This window comes from Rattus rattus, chromosome 6, assembly GCF_011064425.1.
Source record: "Rattus rattus isolate New Zealand chromosome 6, Rrattus_CSIRO_v1, whole genome shotgun sequence".
Classification (NCBI taxonomy): Eukaryota; Metazoa; Chordata; class Mammalia; order Rodentia; family Muridae; genus Rattus; species Rattus rattus.
Window position 1 is genome coordinate 159,390,348 of NC_046159.1, and position 26,507 is coordinate 159,416,854.

The 26,507-nt window shown below is 38.5% G+C and overlaps 2 protein-coding genes and 1 pseudogene across 2 annotated transcripts; 2 read left to right on the plus strand and 1 right to left on the minus strand.

The window, feature by feature from the left end:
* Positions 1–15,156: 15,156 nt before the first annotated feature.
* On the plus strand, positions 15,157–16,471 carry LOC116903038 (annotated as a pseudogene).
* A 1,656-nt stretch (positions 16,472–18,127) lies between these two features.
* LOC116903039 (vomeronasal type-1 receptor 90-like) lies at positions 18,128–19,027 on the minus strand. The gene has a single exon (XM_032905341.1). The coding sequence runs from the start codon at positions 19,025–19,027 to the stop codon at positions 18,128–18,130; it is 900 nt and encodes a 299-aa protein (XP_032761232.1).
* Positions 19,028–23,097: 4,070 nt separating this feature from the next.
* Positions 23,098–24,052, plus strand: LOC116903040 (40S ribosomal protein SA-like). The gene is given in 2 exon segments (XM_032905342.1): positions 23,098–23,707; positions 23,710–24,052. Coding segments are annotated over 2 exon segments (882 nt in total). The 3' UTR covers positions 23,982–24,052.
* Positions 24,053–26,507: the final 2,455 nt, after the last annotated feature.

The following is a 26,507-nucleotide window of genomic DNA, read 5'->3' on the forward strand; positions in this document are numbered from 1 at the left end:
ACCTTTAGAAATCTCATAAAGATGGGAAACTTAACCACTCAAATTAGTTCCATGATATTTTTATGAAATATATAATGCCAGCAGGAACTATTATCACTTTTAAAATAAAGTACTAATTAATAATGTTTGCCTGATAATCTTAAATAAGTTGAATGCATAAGTTGTGCTTTGGAAATTGAGTTTAGCATAGGTCTGTCAGCACAAAGACATTGACTAGAATATTACATTTTCACACTATGAGTCAGTTCCCCTGAGAAGAAGCAGCAGTAGCAGAAGTGTCACTGCAGAGAGTGTGCGGAGGCAATAATGCCAAGAGCTTCACCACAAGTTGTGTGGTATGAGTTTGGGACAAATAAAAAAATGTTAAGTGAAAGTGTATGTGTGTGTGTGTGTGTGTGTGTGTGTGTGAGCGCGCGCATACATACATGTGTATTATAATATATTGTATTGTATTTTGTAACTATTAGAGGAAACCTTAGGGATTTTGACTTTAAATAATTTTATACCATTAAATAATAGTATTTTTTCTTACTGGTAATGAAAAGCATGCTCAATATTATACAGTATCAGTGTTACATGGTTCAATCTAGAAAACATGAAATAAAAATGAATTAATTTTAATGAAAAGACTAAAATTTCTGCAGATAACTATCCAAATTAGATTTATGTAAAGATAACTTTATAAAATTTAACAAATGATGTGATGTTTTCAGATATTTTTGAAGGACATACAAAATATCTACTTTATTAGATATCATTGCAATAGATTAAACAAATCTATATAAAAATTTTGAAACTTATATGTTGTTAAGAATGGCTTATGCCTTACCAAGCCATGATTTGAAACTTTCCTAAGACTTCCTAGGTATGCGCAAACTTAACAGACTAGAAAATTACTGATATACATTAAATTAATATTTGTTTGATAGATCTAGCTTATGTTTCATATAAATAAATGAATATAGTCAATCAATGAGAAAAATATTAAAATGAGAAAAAACAAAATGCAATTCAGTATTATACAAATGTATTAATAGTATAAATGTTCTCCTGCTTACCAGCAAATATCAGGTTTTTGTTTTCCACCCTCTAAGATCTCAGGTGTCTTGTTACAGTAATGGAAAAGTAACACAGTTGGCAACACCTAGGTGGAACTTTGATCTTAGGATTATTAAAACATATACTCAGAAAAATGCTATGTCAGATATGCTCCTTACAATTTTGCATCTGCAACTATATTTTACATATATATAAAAATGTGCATTCATTGCATTCAATACATAATACCCATTGATTGTTGTCACCCTATTAGCCTTTCTCTCTTCCTACCCTTCTGCTAGGCAGCTCTTCTCTTTCCAATAGCCCATTCTACTGTGACATATACAATCAGAAATCACAGTAAGTGAAATCTACGTTCTTCTTAAATCATTACATTCATATATTTTATGTCTAGAAGCATCTGGTGTACTCATTATACAGTACAACTCAAAAGCAATATTCTATTCAGAAAATTTGCTAATCTCTTATTACAAAAAAAGCCCTGTTTCCTTTTACCCCTACTTACAGCTCTCACTATAATGAAGAGAGAAAGAAACACTAACTAGGCTTACCCTTTGATAAATATCCTTGTAGAATAAGGCCCTAGGAAGTAGTTATAAGGAAGAAATGCTATCAGCTCATCTCCCTCTAGACCCACAGTTACCATATCATCTGGAAAAGGCAATTCTCACCCTTGAGGTGATTACATAGTGGATCCATCAAATGGAAGTGAACTTCTCTAATTCTAAGAGAAGAGTGGAGTAGGAACAGCTGTGCTCTGCATTTCCCATTTGGGAGCTATTCTCTCCAGGCCATATATGTCTGTATGGATTGATTGTTCCCATACCATGTGGAAAAAATAAAAACAATAGTAAGAATAATAATATCTCATTTAAAAGGAGTAGAAAAACATTTCAGACTCCAAGGTATCCATCCTGCTTCCAAAACAGTTATGGTGTACTCCATCCTTACTCGTGAGTGGCTTCAGAGTCTCACCTAGAAATTAACAACTCTTTGGATAAAATTAAGAAAATGTCACCTCCACCAAGGTTACTTGGAGAAAATCATTTTTTTAAAGAGCACACAGATGGGAAGAAATATAACCGTGTTATCAGGGGAAATCGGATCTTGGGTAGGAAATGTAGCTCAGCTGGTAGAGGGCATATCTAGAAAGTATCGGGCAAACCTTCAAGTTATATGCATAGGTGAGAGAGAATTCCAAGTCAAAGGCAAACATAACATCTTCAATAGGATCATAGATGAAAACTGCCTCAAACATACTATATAGCACAAGATCACAGAACTCCCAAATAAGACAAGACTAGAATAAAACATTTCCATGACTCTTAATAGTTAAAACACTGACTATACAAAAACACAACAACAAAAATATGAATTGAAAGTTCTAAGAGAAGAAAAATGCAAGACACAAATAAAGAAAATCCATCAAATGGAAAAGTGAACGTCCCAGTAAACAGCTGATTACTGAAGATAAACTTTCAAGGCCGGAAAGAGCCTGCACAATTCATCCCAAGTGTTAAAGAAGAGCCCATCTCAAATAATAAACCCAGCAATAGTGCTCCTATGATAGAAACATGTGCAATTTTCTACAAAATAAACAGCAAAAAATCTGTTTCACAAACCACACCTACAGTAATATAGGAAACATAATTTTGAACTTAAAAGAGGAATGGCAATAACAGAGAAATCATGTGGCAAAAATATCAAGCTATAGTTATCAAAATACAAAGTATCACTGAAAACACAAAACCAAAAATGAACAATATGAGGAGCAGAACTAACACACGCATTTCAACATTAATTCAAATATGAATGCCTCATTCTCCACACAAAAGACGGAAAGGGAAGATTGGACCAAGAAACAAAACTTCGGGCAGGAAAGATGGCTCAGGAGTTAAGAGCACTGACTGCTCTTCCACAGGTCTTGAGTTCAGATACTAGAAACCACAGGGTATTTCCCAACCATCTCTAAGCAATCTGATGCCCTCTTCTAGTATGTCTAAAGATAGCTACAGTGCATATAATAAATAAATCTTTAAAATAAAGAAACAAAACCCTTACAAAAGCTTTGTAGTTTCATGAGTTTATCAATTGTTGATTTTAGAGTCTGAGCTCCTGGTAACTTTTCTTCTGTACCAATGTATTCAAAAGTATTTCCCACTGTCTATTCTATGAGATTTAATGTATCTGGTTTTATTTGAGGTCTTTGATCTGCTTGAGCTTGAGTTTTATACAGGGTGATAATATGGACCTATTTTCATACTTCTACATGTAGACATTCAGATAGTTCAGCGGCATTTGTTGAAGATGCTCTCATTTTTTGCATTGTATGGTCTTGGCTTCCTTATCAAAAATCAAGTCTATGGGTCTGTGGGTTTATTGCTAGATCTTCAATTTGATTCCATTGACCAATGTGTCTATTTCTGTCCCAATACCATGGAGTTTTTATCCATAGCCCACAGATTGGGAAAGGATCTTCATCAACCCTACATCTGATGGATGGTTAATATCCAAAATTTCCAAAATCTCAAACCGGAGAGACACAGCCAGAATACAGCAAATACATAGGCGAATGCAAGCAGCAAACCACTGAACTGAGAACGGGACCCCCATTGAAGGAATCTTAGAAAGGACTGGAAGAACTTGAAGGTGCTTGAGACCCCATATGAACAACAATGCCAAGCAACCAGAGCTTCCAGGAACTAAGCCACTACCCAAAGAGTGTACATGGACTGACCCTGGGCTCCAACCTCATAGGTAGCAATGAATAGCCTAGTAAGAGCACCAGTGGAAGGGGAAGCCCTTGATCCTGCCAAGACTGAATCCCCAGTGAATGCGATTGCTGGAGGGGAGGGTGGTAATGGGGGGAGGATGGGGAGGGGAAGGTATTAAGGGGATATTTGCCTGGAAACCGGGAAGGGGAATAACAATTGAAATGTAAATAAGAAATACTCAAATTTATAAAGATAAAAAAAAAGAAACACATCTTAGTTTTAAAATAGGCACCACCTTAGAGTAAATGGATAGAAAAATGATCTCCAAGGAACCAGGAAGACAGCAGGTGTCATTTTCCTCAATAGACTTTGAACTAATGCTAATCAGAAGAGGCATCTTTCATTCTAATCAAGTGAACAGATGACCAAGAAATCATTAGCATCCTAAAAATATATGTGTCAAACTCAGGCACACATGATTTCATATAAAAGAAAATGTACAACTGGATTAAAAACACAGATTAACATCAATTCATTGACAGGAGGTGATGTTAATACCCAGCAGGAGGTGTGTCCTAGGCTTGTAATCTTTTTGATATGAGAATTAGGATCCTTCTCTTTCTCCAGTCTTGGAGAGTGCTAGCTCTCTCTCTCTCTCTCTCTCTCTCTCTCTCTCTCTCTCTCTCTCTCTCTCTCTCTCTCTCTGTCTCTCCCTCCCCCACTCTCTGTTTCACACACACACACACCACACCTCACTATCTCTTTCACCTTTTTCTGTTTTTCTTTTCCTTTCATTTTCTATCTCCCTGTTTGCAGCAGAGATAACATAATTAACACTAGAGAATGGAAGTAGAGAATCCTATATATGAGTATGAAATGAATGGTATCTGATCTTGTCTCTAACATTTACTTTATGGAGTCTGGATAAATGAAGATCATGTTAAAGAGGTAGAGACACTGAGAGACTCTGAGTAGGGAACTTGTCATTTTCTTATAGTTACCATGGAAACGAGGAAGCTATGTTGTAATTAGCCCATGTTTTAAAACTTGCATGGAATTACTTGATATCTTTGGGACTGTGAATGGTAGCCTGGTCCCTGGTTTGAAACACCAGAAATCCTGAAGGGATGGTAGGCACTTCGCCTGTTCCTGAGCACCAGGTCCCTGTTAGTAGTCACAGCTTCCCCTGTCCCCTCCCACTCGCCCCCGTCCCGCCCCAATAGATTTGATACCAACAGTCACATTTGGGCAATGCCCCAAGACCTTCCACATGTAGAGAACGTGACCTATAGTCAAGTAGGCTCAAGATCTCCATTTTAATGAAGTACTTAAAGGTCTGGAGGGCTTAGCCAATAAACTTTCCTTCCTAGACACTCTTTCCTGCAAAAGGTATTTAACTTCAGGCCCACTCTGAGAAGTGGGGTATAGTTTTACACATTCACTTTCTGCCATGAGAATAAATGCCTCAAAACCATGGACTGCCTCTTTTCATTGGTATCTGCCCTGGGGAGCCATAGAGAAGACTTGCCCTTAGAACTACCATCTAATCTCCTGTAGAGGGCCCCTTGAGCTTATAGGCACAACTTCCAAGCCTAAGTCCAAGTCTACAGTTGTCAAGCCAAGAACTACCCCAACTCCCCAACCCCAGGGACCAGTCAGAGCTCCCTTCTTTCCCCACTTGTTCCCAGGGGCTAGATCCAGCCTGCGGAACCCCCTCTGTTCTCAGCTCTACTGCAGAATTCTCTTGCACCCGAGTGTACAAGAGCCTAAGAACCAGAAAGCCCTGGCCTCATCACAGGCCCAGGGGCCCAAACGAGCTCTGGCTGTCCTGCACCTCAGACTGAACCTTCCCACCCCCTGAAAGTGTCCTGGGGCTTCCCTGCAGTTCAGCACCCACCCATGTTCTGGCTCCCAGAGATTTCATGCCTTGTGGCAGAGTGTTTGTGGTACCCTATAACCTTATAGATATCAACTCAGAGAATAAAAGTAGATTCATGTTGTGCATAGTTTTATGTCACCTTGACACAAATTAAATTCATGTTACAGGAGGAAACCTTAATTAAGAAAATGTCTCCAAAGGAGCAGGGCTGCGATCAGAATGAAATGTGTATAACATAAATCAATGAAAAAGATAAGAGAAAGAAACTGAAATGTTCCCAAGTATCTATCTGTAAGCAAGTCTGTAAGGTACTGTGAGTGACTGATGGGGAGTTATGTGATGCCATCCCTGGGCTTGTGCTCCTGGGTTCTAAAAGAAAGCCGGATGAGCAAACCTCTTCTAGCAAACAAGTAAGCATGGCTTTCTGATTAGCTCCTGCCTCCAGGTTCCTGACCTCTTTGAATTTCTGTCCTGACCTCTTCTTATGAAAGACTACCATATGGTAGTGTAAACCAAATACATCCTTTCCTCTTCAACTCACTTTTGATTGTGATGCTTGTAACATCAATAGTGAGCCCAAGGCACATTGGTATTGGAGTATTCCTTTGGGATACCTGAACATGTGCTTTGGGGTAAGATTGTGAAATAATGTTGGATCTTTGGATTGGCAAAGCCCACTGAATGTTGAGATCTTGGTTGTATTCCTACTATGAAGTCTTGTGAAGCTTTGCATATGCTTGTCCCAGGGAGTGGCACTATTAGAAGGTGTGGCCTTGTTGGAGGAAGTGTGTCACTGTGTGGGTGGGCTGCCTGAGGATGCTCCATCTGGCTTCCTTTGGATGAAGTGGTAGAACTCTCAGCTCCTCCTGCACCAAGCCTACCTAAATACTGCCATGTTTCCACCTTGATGGCAATGGACTGAACCTGTGCACCTGTAAGCCAGCCCCAATTAAATGTCATTTATAAGACTTGCCTTGCTCATGGTGTCTAGTCACAGCAGTAAAACCCTAAATAAGTCTACTTGATTATGGTGAATGTTTCTGATGTGTTCTTGTATTTGGTTTGTGAGAATTTTATTGAATATTTTTGTTGTAATGTTCATAAGTGAAAATGATCTGAAATTTTCTTTTTCTTGAGCTTTGTGTGGTTTAGCTATCAGGGTGACTGTGGCCTCACAGAATGAATTAGATAGTGCTGCTTCTGTTTCTATTTTGTGGAATACATTCAGGAGTATTGGTATTAGCACGTCTTTGAAAGTCTATTAGAATTATGTCCTAAAACAATCTGTCCCTGTGCTTTCTTTGGTGGGATACTTAGTGACTGCTTCTATTTCCTTATGAGTTATAGGACACTTTAGTTTACCTGATCTTGATTTAACTTTGCAGTGTAATCTGTCTAGAAAATCATCCATTCAATTTTGGTTTTCCAGTCTTGTAGAGTGACTTTTGAAGTTGCTTTTTTGTTTTATGTCTCCCTTTTCTTTTCTGAATTTGCTACTGTAGTTACAAACTCTGTGATTTTTAGTTAGTTTGTCTAAGGTTTTATTATCTATTTCTTGATATTCTCAAGGAACAAACTTTTAGTTTGTTGTTCCTTTGTATTATTCTCTTTGTTTCTAATTGATTGGGTTCATCCCTGAAATTGACTAGTTCCTCCAGTCTATTTCTTCTTTCTGTGTTTTTTTTTCTTCTCCTTTTAGAGCCTTCAGTTTTGTTATTACGTTGTTGTTATGGGATTTCTTCAATTTCTTTATGAAGGCACTTAATGGTATACATTTTTAATTTAAGCATGTTGTGTCTTCATTTTCATTGAATTCTAGAATGTCTGTGGTTTCTTTCTTTTTTTTTTTTCCCTGACCAAGTGATCATAGAGCAGGAACTTGTTAAGTTTCCATGAGTAAGTTGGCTGTTTGTTTTTGCTTTTTCTTTGCTTTTTGGTCATTGAAAATGATATAATAAGAGACAAGGGGTTATTTCAATTGACTTGTATCTGTTCAGACTTGCTTTGTGTTTGATCATACTTTTGGACAAGGTTCTGTGTAGTTCTGAGAAGCAAGTGTATTCTTTTTTGGGGGTGAAAGGCTCTGTAGAGATCTGTTAGATCCATTTGGCTCATAACATGGTAATTTCATTGTTTCTCTGTTTAGTTCTGCTTCAATTACCTGTTCACTGATAAGATTGGGGTGGTAAGTTTCCCCACTATTATTGTTTAGATTTCAATATGTGATTTGGACTTTAGTCATGTTTCTTTTATGAATGTGTTTGCCTTAAATTTTGGGCATAGATGTCCAGAATTGAGATGTGATCCTCATGGATTTTTTTCTTTAATAACTATGAAGTGTCTTTTCCCATCTCTTATAACTTTTGGTTGAAAGTTTATTTTATCAGACATTAGAATGCCTACTCCAGCTTATTTTATAGTTTTGCGTGCTTCTTTCTTGGGTCTGTTTGTTTGCTTTTTGCACCCTTTACTCCAAGGCAGTGTCTGTTTTTGCTGCTGATATGTATTTTTTATATGCAACAGAATGGTGGATCTTGTTTACATATCCAGTCTGCTAGCCTATGGCTTTTTAATTGGTGAATTGAATTAATTCAATTGATGTTAAGGGGTATTAAGGACCAATGCTTGTTAGTTTTGTTATTTTGGTGTTGGTACTGATACCGTGTGTGTGTGTGTGTGTGTGTGTGTGTGTGTGTGTGTGTGTGTGTGTGTGTGTGTGTGTGTGTGTGTGTGTGTGTGTGTGTTTCTCTTCTTTTGTTTTTGCTGTGAGATGATTAATTTTCCTGTGTTTCTTTAAGGGATTTATCTATATCCTCTTTAAATGCCTCAATCATCTTCATTACATGAGATTTAAGGTCAAAGCCTTACTTTTAAGGTATGTTAGGATATCTGGAGATTTCTGTAGTAGGAGAGTAGGGTTTTGGTAATGCCATATTGTATGGATTTCTGTTGATTATGTGGTTGTGCTTGCCTTTCACCTTGAGGCTATTTCCATGTGTTTCCCAGGTTAGAGGAGGATGGCTGCTGGACTTGCTGGGGTCTAGGTGGGCAGTGGGAGGATTTGGGGCACAGATATTTCACCTCTGTGTCTGGGTTAGAACAGGCCTCCTGGGAGGCAGGTAGAGCTATGGGGTGGGGAGCAGTGTGCAGATATGAGGTTGATGGAAGGAAGCCATTTGGTATTTTGCATTAAGGTTCTATTGTTCTTTTTTGGTGAACCTAAAGAATCATCTGTGATTACTAATATACCAGAACTACTAAAGTGAAGTTTTTGCTTTACTGGAATATTGGATTCATGTCATTGGAAGGTGAGAAATTTTTGGTGATTCTGTAGAGACTAGTATCTTTGGTAGGAAACCTTGAAAATATTTCCTGAGAGTCAACACACAGAACCTCTGTTCCAGACACAGTTAAGGTTGGACTTTGGGCTGATAACCCAAATTGTTAGTGTAACAGTCACCTATGTGGCTATGTGGTGCTAGCTTTTGAATGTCTGAAAGAGACATGGAGAGAACTGGCTTTTTTTTTTTTTTTTGAGAGTCAGATTCAGATTGGTAAGCTGGTATCTCTGACCCAAATGCTCCCCAAAGCTTTCAGGAGGAGATTTTCAGATGAAGATGTAAGTGATAGTGTGTCTAAGCATGTGCAGCTTGGGCAGACCAGGGAGGCTACAGTATTTATATACTTATCATCATGTTTGAAATTAGAGAATTCTACTGTGAGTTTGCTGAAATATATTTCAAAATTTGGTCCACAAGTAGGATATGTGATATTGATGAAAAGCCTTTTGATGTCAGGATATTTGGAATATTTAGGTGTATTCAGTGTTTAAAACCTAAATGTCATGGCAGTAGCGAAAATCTCAGTTGTTAAGATCACTTGCTGTCTTGCAGAGGACCCAAATTTAGTTTGCAGCACACAATTTGGGCTACTTGAGGAACAGCTTTTCTGAGAGCCCCTTTCCTATTATTCTGAAGAAGGAGCTCCATGTTTCACTTGGGTGACTGTACACTGGGTAAATGAGAAATCATATTTTCAGGTCTAGTGGATACCGGTTCTGATTTTACAATGATTCCAAGAGATTTCAAAGGTATAGTGATTTTCATTAGTAAAAGTAAGGGCTGATATGTGTCAGGTGACTGATGGAATTAGGATGATCCACAGTGCGACCTAAAACTCAAGCTGTGACTTTTTCCACAGTCCCAGGATATATAATTAAGATAAAATCTTAGAAATTGGCAGCATTGATGAAAGAAACAGCTCTTACTTCAAAAGTGCCTAATGCCCCAGTATACAGATAGAGATTACACCAATATTCTCTCTTTTAATGTGCAATCAGTTTTATAAACTTTTTATGTTTTTGCAGAACAAAGAAACTATCAGTCAAGACAAACTTAAAATGAATTGTTAGCCATATTAGAGCAGGGGGTATAGTGAGAAAGAGGAAGCTGTTTATAGACCCAGATATATCTGATAACATTCTTAGCTCTCAGATTGTGATGTCTAGTGTTCTGCTAATTTAATAGCTTTTAACAGCATTATTTATTATCTCAAGAGTTTAATTTCAATTATTGGCTTCTAAAATGTTCTCTATCTGGTATCATGAAATGTTTATTTAGATACAGCGTGGGTCAAGGAATGTTTTTTCCCAGAGGCTAAAATTGTCCTGAGATAATGTTATAAATTTCTACTCCCACAAAATCTCTTAACATTACTGAAATTCCAATCTGCCCACAAGCCTCTGTAAACACCGACTCCTTCCAAAAACCCTTTCTAGTTTTGAGTTCACAGCAAGACACAGACTCTTTTCAAGAATTGTCATTCGTAGCGGAATCCCCACATTCATAAACTGTGATGGTTTGTATATGCTCAGTCCAGGGAGAGGCATGATTAGAAGGTGTAGCCCTGTTGGAGTAGGTGTATCATTGTGGGTATGGGCAAAAAGACCCTCACCCTAGCTGCCTGGAAGTCAGTCTTCTACTAACATCCTTCAGATGAAAATGTAGAACTCTCAGCTCCACCTGAACCATGCCTGCCTGGATGATGCCATGTTCCTGCCTTGAGGATTATGGACTGAACCTCTGAATCTGTAAACCAGTCACAATTAAATAGTGTCCTTATAAGAGTTGCCTTGGTCATAGTGTCTGTTCACAGCAGTAAAACCCTAAGACATATCTTTGTCCGCTGTGTGAGTACTATTATGGTTGGAAAGCACAAATGGAGGCCATGGGGTTGTTCTTATCACAGAAAATAGGGAACCCTAAATAATATCATATTCCCAGAGGGATTACAGAAGTTAATGTCACCTTCAAAGATTAAAAAATACAGAGGTAATCATTTGTATAACATGTCTCTATTCTTTGACCTGTACAGAAAACAGATGGGGAAGACTATGGTGGAGCATTAATTCGTGGAAAATGACTGTTGGCTATGATGAACCCAGTGAGAATGTGATGTAAATTATGTTATTTATGAACTCTTTTAGCTATTATTATGACCCAGGCAGCCCTGCAACAATAGAGACAGCATCCTATGAAATTAAGCTAAAGCTTAATTATCGAGCCAATTTCCCCAATCCATTTTCTCTAAGGTAGATTATTAATTCCCCAGCTATGCTCTCCAAGTACTTTCTTTTTGAGTGTCATTTCTGCTCAGTCTGGCTTCAGTGGTCATTTCACTGTGCCATGTGCTCCTGGTCCATCATGTCTGATGGAGACCTTCTGTACTCTCTGTCTTCTTTTTCCTCCCTTCTCTATTTTCCTTGTTCTGCCTTGTCTCTTTTCTCCTTCTGTTCCCTACCAGCCATCTCTAACAGGGTAACTAAAATCTTGCAAACTTCTCTGTTCTCTATAATAATCGACTGTAGCCACTTTAAATCAGCTTTAAATAACTTTAAATTAGGAAGTAAGGTTTACATAACAAAGGCTACTGTACTTGAGAATCTGCTCCTCAAGGGAAAATAGATCTTGGGGTACAGAATTTACCACATGTGCACCCAGCAGCACCAGAACCACCACCAACAGTGTGACTCCAATGGCACTTGTTATACAAGATGTGAATTCTTTTTTTGAGCAGATTAACCTAACTCTGATGTGTAAGTAAGTAGTGACCTTACAAATGCTTTTTAAAAACACTTGTTCATCAGTAAAAGAACTTCAGGGGGAATCTCCCTGACCTCAAGCTGTACTACAGAGCAACAGTGACAAAAATTGCATGATATTGACTCACAGAAATAAAGCCACATACATTTGGAAGCTTGATTTTTTTTTAAAGAAGTCAAAACCATAACATTGAAAAAAGAACACATCTTCAACAAATGGTTCTGTTCCAACTAGATGTCTACAGGTAAAATAATACAAATAGAACCATATTTATTACCTGCACAAGACTGAAGCCCAAGTGGTTCAAGGGCCTCAATATAAAACCAGATACACTAAATCTAATAGAAGAGAACTTGGGAAATAGCTTTGAACTCATTGGTACAAGAGACAATTTTCTGAACAGAACAATGGCTTAGGCTCTAAGATCAACAACTGATAAATGGAACCTCATGAAAGTGCAAAGCTTCTGTATGGCAAAGGACACTATAAATATGACAAAAAGTCAGTCTACATATTGGTAAAGATCTACATCTGACAGAGGGCTCATTTCCAAAATTTACAAGAAACTCAAGAAGTTAGATACCAACAACCCACCAACAATCCAAATAACTCAAGGGAAAATTGGGGGCATAGAGCAACAAAGAATTCTCAACAAATGGCTGAGAAGAATCTTGAATGGCTGAGAAGCAGTTAAAAAAATGTTCAAAGTCCTTAATGATCTGGGAAATGCAAATTAAATAACTGTCTGGTGCCTTTTATTTTAGTTTAAATTATTTTTGTATTTACATTCCAGTTGCTGTCCTCCTAAGTCTCCTCTTCCACAGCTCCTCATTCCATTCCTTTTCTCTCTTGCCTCCAAGAGGGTGCTCTCTCCCCACCAGCCCCTTCCCTGAGGCTTCAAGACCCTCAAGGATTCACCACAACTTATCCCCCTGAGGCCATATGAAGGACCTGGGACCAGACCGTGTATAGTGTATGCTCCTAGTTGGTGGCTCAGTATCGGGAGCTTCTTGTGGTTTGAGTTAGTTGACACTGCTGGTTTTCCTATGGGGTCATACTACTTTTTTCAGTTTCTTAAATTCTTCCCCTAATTCAGCCAAAGGAGTCCCTGACTTTAGTCGAATGGTTGGATGTAAGTATCTGCTTCTGTCTCACTCAGCTGCTGGCAGGGCCTCTCTGAGGACAGCCATGTCAGACTCCTGTTTGTAAGCACATCATAGCATATTATTGTCAGACCTTGGTTCACATTCACCCCATGACATGGATCTGAATTTGGGCCAGTCATTGGACTTCCTTTAGTCTCTTCTCCATTTTGTACCTGTGGTTTTTAATCTTTTATTAATTTTATTGGATATTTTATCTATTTACATTTCAAATGTTATCCCCTTCCCCAGTTTCTCATCTGCAAATGCCCTATCCCATCCCCCTGCTTCTATGATTGTGATCACTTACCCACCCACCCAATCCCACCTCACTGCCCTATCATTCCCCTACACTGGGGTACTGAGCCTTCACAGGACCAAGGGCTTCCCTTTCCATTGATGCCAGATAAGTCAATCCTTTGTTACATATGCAGCTACAACCATGGGTCCCCTCCAGTGTACACTTTGTTTTGTGGTTTATTCTCTGGGAGCTCTGGGAGTTCTGGTTGGTTGACATTGTTGTTCTTCCTATGGGGTTGCAAATCCCTCCATCTTCTTCAGTCACTCCTCTAACTCCTTCCTTGGGGTTCCTGTGCTCAGTCCAGTGGTTGGCTGCGAGCATCCACATCTGTATTTGTCAGACTCTGGCAGAACTTCTCAGGAGACATCCATATCAGGCTCTTTTCAGCAAGCACTTCTAGGTATCTGTAATAGTGTCTGGGCTCGGTGTCTGCAGATAGGATGGATCCCTAGGTGGGGCAGTCTCTGCATGGCTTTTCCTTCAGTCTCTGTTCCACTCTCTGTCCTTGTATTTCTTTTAGACAGGAACAATACTGTGTTAACAATTTTGAGATAGGTGAGTGGTTCCATGTCTCAATGAGGGGCTGTACCTAATGTTTGGATGTGGTCTCTAAAGGTTCTCTCTCCCCTTGTTGAGTATTTCAGCTAATGTCATCCCTGTTGGGTCCTGGAGCCTCTTGCTTTCCTAGCATCTGGGACATTCTAGTGGTTACCCCCCAGTTCCCCAACACCGCTACATACCTCCATTCAATTTCCTGACCCTCTGTACTTCTCTCCTGTTTCCTCCCACACATGATCCTGCCCCCCTTTCCTTCCCTCTCCCTTCCAGGTCTCTGCTGCCCTCTACCTCCCATGATTTTTTTGTTCCCCTTTCTAAGTAGGACTGAAGCATCTACACTTTGGTTTTCCTTCTTCTTGAGGTTCATATGGGCTGTGAGTTGTATTGTGGGTATTCTGAAAACACTTTTATTTCAACCTCTGTTTTAAAAAAATTAATTATCATGACCTTCATTAATAAGATCATAAAGATAAGGTCAAAACAATAGTACGAACATTTAAAGGGTCATATGGGGAAACTTAACACAATAGAAGTTCCCTAAAATATATACGAATAAAAAGGCAATCTAAATGAAACAAACAAATAACAAGGAGACAGAGTCCAAAGTGAAATCTATCATCACCAAATTAAGCTACCAGTACTGGTAATTATTTACATTTAATTGAGATATTTTCAAAAGGATTACATAGGAAACTCCAAACAACACAGTGACTGTTAAGGCTATTGTTTGCTCTCCACAAACTGATGATAAAGCCATATGATATTCCTGAGGATATCACTTACACAACTCATTGAACATGAAGATATGGAGGTTCTAACTATCGAGATGCTTTACCGTAACTGTTCAGAGTTCATGATATTGGGAAATACCATGCATACTACATGGACAGATAGTTAAACACCAACCCAGCTAAAAAACTCTCAAACTATAATAGTGACTAGCCAGCAAGATATGATTGTGGAAGAATGACATAAAGCCTGTGAAACTAACCAACCTACATCTGGTTTAATTTAAATCATGCACTCCATGAAATGAAGCTATTGCCAATACTGCTTGTATAGTCAAGAACCTAAAACTAGATAAGCCAAGGGCCAAAGAAGAAAAATCAAGCACTGGTGTTCTTGTGAAAGAATGTAGCAATAAAATGTTCTTAATGACACTCTACTGGACTCAAAAATCTGAGTCTTGTTAAATCATCATCACAAAAGCTTCCTCAATCAGCAGATGGGAAGAAATACAGAGACCCATGGTAGAAAAATTTGCAGAGAGCGAAAGACCTTGAGACACTCAGTTCTATATTGGATGGCTCCATTAAATTATTTTGCTCATGGCCCAGGGAGCTCTGTGGAAGAGGTGATAGAAACAAGAACCAAGAGACTGCAATGCTGATGTCTGAGGGTGATGCTGAGAGAAATCATCAGCCTACATTTGGGCTAGTGGGGCAATCAGATTGGGTTCAAGTTCTGGAAACAGTTGTGTGCTGAGCATGGCATCAGTCCGAGGCATCGTAGAGGAGGTCATCACCGAGAGTGCCCAACACAAGGACCTCTTTTTCTACCAGGCAGATGATAAGCATTAAATGCTGTGCTACTGGACCTGGAGCCTTGGGTGATCCATTCCACCCTCAATTCCCCTTATGCCAAGCTTTACAACCCAAAGAGCATCTACCTGTCTAAGCATGGAGGAGGAACTGGCAACAATTGGACCAGCAGATTCTCCTCGGGAGAAAAAATCCATAAGGACATATTTGACGTCATAGATCGGGAGGCAGATGGCAGTGACAGTATAGAGGGATTTGTACTGTGTCACTTCATTGTTGCGGGGACAGGCTCTGGCTTGGGCTCCTACCTCTTGGAACAGCTAAATGACAGGTAATCCCCCCAAAATAGAGTAGGCATACTCCGTGTTCCTCAACAAGATGAATGACCTGGTGGTCCAGCCCTAAAACTCCCTCCTCAAGTTAAAGAGGCTGACCCAGAATGTGTGGTGGTGCTGGACAACGTGTCCCTGAACCTGATCAACAAAGACTGCCTGGACATCCAGAACCCATCCTTCTCTCAGATCAACCAGCTGGTGTCCACTATCATGTCAGCCAGCACCACCACCCTCCACTACTCCAGACACATGAACAATTATCTCATCAGCATCATTGCCTCACCCATTCCCACCTCTTGGCTGCACTTCCTCATGACTGGCTATACCTCCCTCATAGTCAGTGGCCCGTGTGAGGAAGACAATGGTTCTGAATGTCATGAGGACACTGCTACAACCCAAGAACATGATGGTGTCCACAGGCCGGGATCGCCAGAACAACCACTGCTACATCACCATCCTCAACATCATCCAGAGAGAGGCGAACTCCACCCAGGTCCACAAGAACCTGGAGAGGATCTGGAAAAGGAAGTTGGTCAACTTCATCTCCTGGGGCCCAGCCATTCAGGAGGCCCTGTCAAGGAATTCTCCCTAACTGCCCTCAGCCTACTGGGTCAGCAGGCTCATGATGGCCAATGACACTAGTAACTCCTTGCTTTTTGAAAGGATCTGTAACCAGTTTGACAAGCTGCAGAAATGGGAGGCCTTCACAGCACAGTTCTGCAAGGAGGGCATCTTTAAGGACAATTTTGATGAGATGGACACCTCCAGGGAGATTGTATAGCAGCTGATTGACCAGTACCATGCAGCAACATGACCAGACTACGTGACCCAGGAGCAATGAGTCACCCAGGACAGGGACCCTCATCTGCCTTACTGGTTATTTCAGGCCCTGCCTGGCTGACTACCCCTCAGAGCACAGATTGGGGACCTCATAAAATCACTGATATACACACGCACTGTCTGTTGACCTAGGGGCGGGTTTACTTCTTTAAGAGTATTTATCTTTTAAAAAAAAAGAGTGCATGTAAAAAATAAGAACCAGAGTAGATTTAGAGGATGCCAAAGGGATGCGAAGGAAACTAGGCCTTCTAAACACAGCACAATGGATACATACAAAGTAAGAGACTGTGGCAGCACGCACAGAGACTGCACAGATTACACCTGATAGTGTCCTAGAGTAGAAGTTGACACAAGCCCATCCCTAACTTTAAAACTATCTTTCTTTGATACCCAGTTGCAAATGAAAAATTAGTTTTTTCCAAGGGTGTCTCACTTGGGGAAATAATCACTCTGCCCTACAGAAGATGACCAACACAAAATGATCTCAATTTAATCTTTACAGGTCCTTTACAAGTATATGACTTCAGGTTTTATATTCTTATAAGGAACTTGTGTTGAACATGTGTGCTTCTATGTTATGTCTGTATGTCATCTACTACTGAATATGTTTATTGTTCTTTTCTTCGACTCTTTTTCTCCTGTGTTTTTCTTTACGCTGTTTTGTTTAAGTGTATTTTAAATTATGATCATTTAGTTTATTATTATTAATTATATGCCTTTTGTTTCCTAAGGAGAAACAGAAAGAACGTTGATTTAGAAGGGAGAGAAGATGTGGGAGAACTGGGAAGGCTAGAGGAAGGCGAATATATTGTGTGAAAAAACATTTTCCAGTAAAGGAAGAACAAAATTGTTAAATGGTGGGGTATGGTTGAACCCTATTGATCCTAGAACAGAAGGGACAGAAATAGAAGAATCCTTATCTGGCAAGCTCTTATTAGGTAACAACCTATTTGGTAGGATTCAGGTAGAGAAGAGACACACTTTATCAGAGCATGTGGTGAATATCTTCTGAAAAACAACTGGCCATGAAGTATACATGAATACATATCCTTTGTCTTTGAAAATATTCACAAGCCTACACATATTCAAAAAACCCACATTGTATATATGTATCTGTATATAAATACTTTTTATTTACCAATAATATTTCAATAAATGTGGGTGAAATAAAAATAAACACACATATAAAGTTTCATATAAGATTGAGTAACTGTGGTTAAAAATGGGAAAACATAAATTTGCAATAACTTCATTATCCAGAGAAAGTTGAATTAATAAACAGAATTAAAGCTATGTTTTGGACTAAACTTTATGAATGAGTACGGATCAAAATGCTTTCAAGGCTTATAAAGTAACTCTCAGTGAGAAGCTTGTTTTAAATAACCTCAGCATCAAAGATAAGGCAAAAAGAATAAAGAAGAGAATTAATGTGGAAAGAGCAATGTATGCTATACAAAGAACTTAAGAAATAGTACTTGGCATCTGTAAAGTCAAAAGAATATATGTATATAATACCACAAACTTTATTTGAATCATAACAAGAATGTCACATTGCTACTTGAAGAATTGAAGTTTAAAAAGGTATGATACTTGTACTTTTACATAAAATAAGTGAATCATTCTTAAAGGAAGAGTAATAATCATTTTAAAGACAAATCTAGTGGCACTTGGAGTGCAAGTTTTTCAGTACACTGATTACTCTTTTATCAGAATTGATTTGTACCAAAGGAGTAATTGTGGGATAGGCACACATCACAAACTTCTGAACTCTCAGGACAACTGGGTCATACATCCATAACAGGATTGAGGTGAATGAGATGATAAAGTCCACCCAGTAAATGACCACAAAGAAAATCACCAGCAGCAAGACAGTCTGGGTGGCCCTTTTCTCAGGGGATGCTCTCAGGTGGCTGATGCTATGAAGATGCTTACATTGCCTCTGATGTCTACACAGGATAATCACTACATATACACTTGTGGTCAACATGACTCCTATGAGAAATACATCTCTGGACATTGTTACTATTAAAGTTAATCCCCTGATGATGTAGTTCATGGGGAAGAGTGAGCAGGATTTAGTGACCCTCATCTGGTGGTTCTCACTTACATTGCTAAAACCAGCCACATAGAAGATCCACCTACTACTGAATGACAAATTGAAAGACCAAAGATATAAGAAAGCATAGATGATGTTTGTTTTTACTTTGCCCTTAAATTTTGCCAACAGCGAGGTACTGGGACTGATTGTGACAGCCTGGAACACACCCAGGAGGCAGGTGATACAGACAGAGAGGCCTCTCATCACTCTGTTTATGTAAAATGTTGTCTTACATTTGAAATCATTTCCAAATTTGAGTGACTCTAATATGTTTGCAAGCAAATTATCTCCTTCAGCGAGAATCATCATTATGTGAATGAAGGTCAGTTGACAGGAGATCAGGTCCATAGGCTTAGGTCTGTCACGCAGTATTATGGAAGTATAGAAAAAAAGGAGAAACATATTGGCCAGGACTCCAAGCCCAGCTTGGATATAAAGGAAATTATCTAATGAGGACATGTGGAGAGTATATTCATCTTAAGAGCATAGTAGAGGCATATTTCATGTATCTGGAAAAAAACAATGTATATGTGAAACTTGAGATTCATGGGACAGTTTGTTTATATCATTCTTCTATTTTGTCACCTAATTCTCCATTAATTTGCTTCTTTAACTTCTGATATTCCAGACTGTATATCAGAGCTTACATTTCTATATACCATCCATGTATGTCCTTGATATAAAAATTATAGATAATAAATGCCTACATGGCCATATGTGTACAGAATGAACACTTTGCTCGTGCACTTTAGTAGAGTGCCTTACAAGTCCAATCCTATTGATTTCAATTGTCTCATTGCATAGTTAACTCCTAGGACAGTAGTGATAAATACAGATTATTAATCATATCCATGTAAATGAACAAAATGCATGTTGGTCTGGGAAAATAAATCACAAAAGTAATTCAAACATCACGCAATTCTGTCTCATATTCCGTAATTTTGCTATTCTCTTTTGTAACTATCCATGTTTGGACTCATAATTCTGATGTAATCACAGTAATAATTCATGATTTTCTAACTATTTTAATCACCATAATGTTTATTCCAATTAATTGTTTTGTAATGCTTTTCATGAAATTTTACATACTCAGAATTGAGAATCAAAGACATACATACTTTGGGGGACTTAGTGTACTTTTCACACTCTATTAATAATTAAACTTTTACAGTTATGAATAATCCTAGATGAATTCCAATTCACTGCCCATCATATTAAAACCTTTTGTGAATAATAATTAATGATTAGAGAACTACTATTTTTTCTTCCTTTATGTCGGGAAGAAAGTAAATCACTAACAACATGATTCCTTATGGCGTTTTCTCGTTACCTATTGTTCTTCTTTGATCAAACTACCCTCTTTTCTATATTTGTTTTCCCCACATTTATCTAAGAACCCACCCATTTTCCCATTCTCTCTTTAATAAGTTTTGCCCTGATACTCTTTTTTAACCTTCTCCACTTCTTCTGGATGTGCCTGCCTGTTTCTGACTAAGTAGCACTGTCTTTCCGATTTCCTTGATCAGATACTTGTATCCTGCTATTCTGCTTCCACACTAACACCTATCCTGGCAATGGTCTGGTTTTGCTTCCCTCATTTCCGTAGTTTTTAAAGGTTACATAATCACACCTGATGATGTGGAGCTAGGAGCCTCCAAGAAGAGAGAACATGTGACATTAGGACAAATACTATTTTCCATACACTATGACAAACATGTAATGCTGAAGATGACCCCATTGATATTCTGTTTGGGAATTACTGCTTGAGATCCCATACAGTTGTAAACAAGGTCCCAGGTGTTGTCATATATCACCAGGACCCAGAAATTTCACAGTTTCACTCAACAGTCATAACTTTAGTGTTTATGTAAGTTGCTTGGTTTGGTTACCAAGATCATGTAATTATTGAATTGATTTAATTTGGAACTTTAAAATCAGCTTTGTGATAAAGTCATATAAAATGACTATATTGACCCATAATCTTGTGAGAAAAAGAGTGCCTAATTATATTTTGCAGTTCACTTTTATACTCCTCGTATGGAGACGCATGCATGCATGTGCAGCAATAATGTGACGTTAGTGGAAGAGACCATCCTATAATGTTCCCATGAAGATGACGTGATAAATCACACATTTTATATTTATATGATTTTTGGTCCTAAAATGTTTAACCTAATAAAGGATTGGAATCATCTCAGTAGCCAGAGATAATCATCTAATTCTCTCATCAACATATATTTACAGTAGAACACTGATATGCTATGTGCAGAAAAGCTTTGGGACTAAGGCTACAGAGATGAACTGGTGATTAAGAGCACTTTGAACTTTTACAAAGGACTTTTGTTTGATTTTCAGCAATGACATGATAGCTCATGATCAACTGTAACTCTAGTTTGTAGCAATTCACTGCCTGTGACATGCAATGTTGTTGGTACACATAGATGCAGGCAAGCAAAAATTCATGTATGTAAAATAAAGAAATAAATATTGTATAATTATATAAAAACTCCAGAATAATACTTAACTCAAGCCCTGCTCTCCACATTGAAAGAATAGTAGTTATATACCAATTTCTAAATTGCAAATGCACAAAAGATATATGTATAATAATTTTATTACTTTACATATATATTAATATAGCACATGTAATATGAGTAATATAAAAATGGTAATATAAGGTAACAGATAGTAAACTTACATTTTTTTCTTTTCCCAAAGATGTTCTTTAAAAAATCTCTTCACATCCATTGCTTTGTAAATGTTTGTCACATACAGAAAATGACACATTATTTAATTTTCTCAAGTAGCATCTTTCTCTGGGCTTCACTGAAGCTGAGACTGGGCCAGAAAAGACCATAGCTACCATAACTACAGAGCTGTTAATGTATGCATACACCGGAAAAATTCACTTGGTTTATTTGAATTGCAGTGCTGGGGGATTTCAGATTAGTTTAAACTCCAATATTTAGTTGTAAGTACGAAAAGCCAAAGTATGCCAATGAAATTTATAAGGATGTAGAAACATCACTAGTAAATTAACCCAGGACAGCAAACAAAGCAGTGTGTGGGGAGCTGTTTCAAGATATGTGCAATGTGAGACCATTAGCTCTACATTTTTAAAGAAAGATCTCTTTACCGCCTCATTTTCGCAAGTTTTGATTTGGGAACAGTTTGCTTGATGAATTTATGGTGATCTTTACTTTCTGTTTTATGGACATTTAGTAATCTAAGGGACATGTAAACATAATAGGTAACAGGTGTCAATTTTATTTTAAGCTTCACCACATTTAGTAAGGACCTAAGAGCAGTATGACTGCTCAGAGAGAATTAAATTGAGTATGTTACTTTCAAGCAACAAGATACACGGTGTTGGCTGATGGTCCACTGTCAGCAACAAGAATAAATCTTCAGGAATCCCAGGAGATGAAGACCTTAGCCACACAAGCTAGTTCCATGGGATCTTTATGAAACAGATAGTGACAGCAGAAATAAACACTGATCACTTATTACTAAGGTATTAACTCATAGCTATTACCTGATCCCCGTAAGTAACTTAAAAAATGGGTGAATTATTCTTCGGAAATTGAGTTTAGCCCAGTGTAGTGGTAAGCACACAGATGCTGACCAGAATATTACAAACTCACACCTACAAGCCAGTTCCCCTGAATGAAGCAGCAGCAGCAGCAGCAGCAGCAGCAGCAGCAGCAGCAGCAGCAGCAGCAGCAGCAGCAGCAGCAGCAGCAGCAGCAGAGGTGTTATTGAAGAGAATTCATGGAAGCAGTCATACCCAGATCTTCATCACAAGTTGCATGCCATAAGTTTGGAAAAAAATACGAATATGCTCACTGGGAATGTATGTGTGTATATGACTCTGTGTGTGTGTGTGTGTGTGTGTGTGTGTGTGTGTGTGTGTGTGTGTGTGTGTAATTAATTGACCACTGAGACTGAGAATCGAGCAATGATATAGTGTGGGCCGGGGCTGCTGACATGAATAACTTTACATGAAAAACTGAGACTTATATAAAATATGTTTGGGAGATAAAATGAAATTTAAGGAAAATGAAGAATGTGTCCTCTGTTTCTGATTGACTTGATCAAATGCATGGGCCCTGCACAGTGTACCAGTTCAGACATTTAATATGAATTACCAAAAAGAAACTAAAAAATTTGTATGATTGCAAACATGAACTCAAGAATTATCATTTGGATATTTTAGTATTGATACTCTGGGGCCAGTGCCATAATGACATTATCTGGCAATATTTTGTTCCATTAAAAAAACATCAATTTCATAATTCTACACTACTATTCTACAATTCAATATTTGTGTGTTTGTGTTTGTTTGTGTGTGTGTGTGTGTGTGTGTGTGTGTGTGTGTGTGTGTATGTGTGTGCGTGTGTGTTAAGGAAAAATAGAGAGGGAGATAGCAACTTGTAAAATTATAATAACAGCTTTCTGCGCTACCCTGGGACGGGTCTGTAAGGCGTTGTTCTTGGTTCCCATCGTAACTTAAAAGGGAAACTTATACAATGTCTGGGGCCCTTGATGTCCTGCAGATGAAGGAGGATGTTCTCAAATTCCTTGCTGCAGGAACCCACTTAGGTGGCACCAACCTTGACTTTCAGATGGAGCAGTACATCTGCAAAAGGAAAAGTGACGGTATCTACATCATCAACCTGAAGAAAACTTGGGAGAAGCTGTTGCGAGCCGCTCGGGCTATTGTTGCCATTGAGAACCCTGCTGACGTCAGTGTCATCTCTTCCAGGAACACTGGCCAGCGAGCTGTGCTGAAGTTTGCCGCTGCCACAGGAGCCACTCCAATTGCTGGTCGCTTCACACCTGGGACCTTCACTAACCAGATTCAAGCAGCCTTCAGGGAGCCACAGCTTCTAGTGGTGACTGATCCCCGGGCTGACCACCAGTCCCTCACAGAGGCCTTTTATGTCAACCTGCCCACCATTGCTCTGTGTAACACAGATTCTCCCCTGCACTATGTGGACATTGCCATCCCATGCAGCAACAAGGGAGCTCACTCAGTGGGTCTCATGTGGTGGATGCTGGCCCAGGAAATACTCCGCATGCGAGGAGCTATCTCCCGTGAGCACCCATGGGAGGTTATGCCTGATCCTTACTTCTACAAAACCCAGAGGAGATTGAGAAGGAAGAGCAGGCTGCTGCTGAGAAGTCTGTGACCAAGGGGGAATTCCAGGGTGAATGGACTGCACCAACGCCTGAGTTCACTGCTGCTCAGCCTGAGGTGGCCAACTGGTCTGAGGGTGTGCAGGTGCCCTCTGTGCCCATCCAGCAGTTCCCCACGGAAGACTGGAGTGCACAGCCGGCCACTGAGGACTGGTCAGCAGCTCCCACAGCACAGGCCACTGAGTGGGTTGGAGCCACCACTGAGTGGTCCTGAGCTCCTCTGCAGGTGCCTGAGCGAAGGGAAAAAAGGTGGAAGGAAAATAAAGTTTCTGAAAGCTGAAAAAAGTTATAATAGCAATTGTATTTTTTAATTATTGGATGAAACCAGTATTTGACTTTAAATAATTTTCTCACTGCTAATGAAGAGTTTACTAAAAAACATATAGCAGTTGCAATGTTAAAAGTTTTAATTTAGAAAACAAAATATTAACTCTGAATCCATCTTCATTGAAACACTCAAATACCTACTGATACTTATAAAGTTCACCTGTTTGAACAATTAGCTTACATGGATTAAATAAATGAGCAATGTGAGATTTTCAGATCATTTTGAGTTATATAGAAAAGATTTAATTTATTAGAAATCTTTGCAATAGAATAAACAAATCTCTCAAATTTTTTAAAAAAGTTAACAATTATAAGACATGTTAAAAATGTCTTAAAATTTCCTAGGCCTTGAGTTGAAACATTCCTAAGAATTCCCAAGTGTATAGAAACATAACCAACTTGAAAATTACTGATAGACACTAAATTAGTTAATATTTCTTGTATATTCCTAGCTTGTTTCATTGTAGAAAATGCAGTAATTGACAGTCAGATAATCAGAGAAAAGAAGTAAAATAAGAAAATACAAAGCATAACTTAAATGAAGATAAATATTATAAATGTACTCCTGCATACCAATAAATGTGTGTTTTTGTTTTCACCCTGTAAGGTATTTCATTGTTTTGTTACAGGGATGGAAAACTAACACTGTTGGCAATTGGAATTCATAGAGTACACACTCCAGAGAATTTTCTGTCAGATGTGCTCTCTAAATGATTGCATCTGGAGTGACTCTTTACATGCACATTCATTGAAAAATTATGGATTTCACGACATGTTCATTCAACATATAATACCTATTGATGAATGTCGCTCATTAGCCTTTCCTGTTCCTCTCTCCATCAATCTGCTAGGCCCCTGTCCTCTTTCCAATAGTCCCTTCCACTGTCACATATATAATCAGGGACTACATTAAGTTCTTTTATAAATTGTTACAAATGATACCTTCATGACTACAAGCATCTGCTGATTTCTTATTATACAGGATGTCTCAAAAAGTAATATTCTAAGAAGAGACTTCTATAATCCTATATTACAGAATGTTCTGCTTCCTTCTGTTACCTACCGCTCTCACTAAAATGAAGAAAATAAGAAACACTCACCAGGCTTGGCCTTTGACAAACATCCTTGAAGAATGTGTCCCTATGAAGTAGTTATAAGGAAGAAATGTCATCAGCTCATTTCCCTCTAGTCCCATAATTATCATGTCATCTAGAGAGGGCAGTTTTCACATTGAGGTTGTTACAACATGGTGCCATCAAATGGGAAAATGAACTTCCCTAATTCCAGGAAAAGCATAGAGTAGGAACAGCTGAGCTCTAGGTTTCCCATGTGTGACCTATTCTCTGCAGGCTATATGGGTCAGTGTGGATTAACTGATCCCAGTCCCTGTGAACAAAGCAAAAGTAATAGTAATAATATTTCACTTATTAAAAGAAGTATAAAACTTTTAAGATTCCCCAAGGTATTCTTCTGTTTCTAAAGCATTTATGGTCCCCTCCATAATTGCTTGACAGTGGATTCAGTGTCTCATTTTGAAAATATCAGTTCTTGTGATAAAATAAAGGAAATGCTACCTCGTCCTAAAACACCTAGGAAGAGTAACCTTTCTTGCACAGCACACAGAAGTAAGGTACTGCAACTGTATTATCAGGAGAAACTGTGATGTGTGGCTTGTATATAGCTCAATGACAGAGTGTATACCTAGAATGCTTTGTATATGTGGGGGACCATGACATAAGTCAAACCTTCAAGTTATAAGCACATGGAGGGGAAAATAATATCATGCCTATGGCAAACACAAGAACTTCATTAAAATTATAAACAAAACCAGTCCAAAGACACATACATTTCGCACATGAAGCACAGACAAAATAAAAAGACAAAAGCAGAATAATTCCATGCATCTTATAGCATCTTATAGAAAAATCACTAAGTATAACAGAACTAAAAAGTGGATTGAAAGCTCTAAGAGAAAGTTGCAAGTCACATAGAATATTCATTGTGAGGAAAAATGAACTTCCCTAATTACAGCAAACTGTTGTAGTAGAAACTGCTGATCTCCAGGTAAACTTTTGGAGCCAGAAGAGCCTGCTGCAATATATCCCAAGTACTAAATGACAGCCAAAGTTAAATATTGTAGTGAGCAAAACTATTGCCCTGTTGAAGGAAGAACAATTTTCCAGAACGTAGACAGCCAAAAGAAATGCTTTACTCAACAAACTAATCAAATGGTAACATGGGAATCATTATTTTGAGCTTAAAGTAGGGTTGGGGTTATTGTTAGGAATTGCTTTTGGTATTTTGTTTTTTGCCTTTTCAGATGAATTTGAGAATTTCTTTTTCTATGTCTTTGGAGAATCATGTTAGGATTTTGATTTGGGTTGCACTGAATCCGTAGATTGCCTTTGGTAGG

Coding starts and splice junctions, on each gene's coding strand:
- LOC116903039 (XM_032905341.1), bottom strand. CDS start 19,027: ATGTCCTCATTAGATAATTTCCTTTATATCCAAGCTGGGCTTGGAGTC.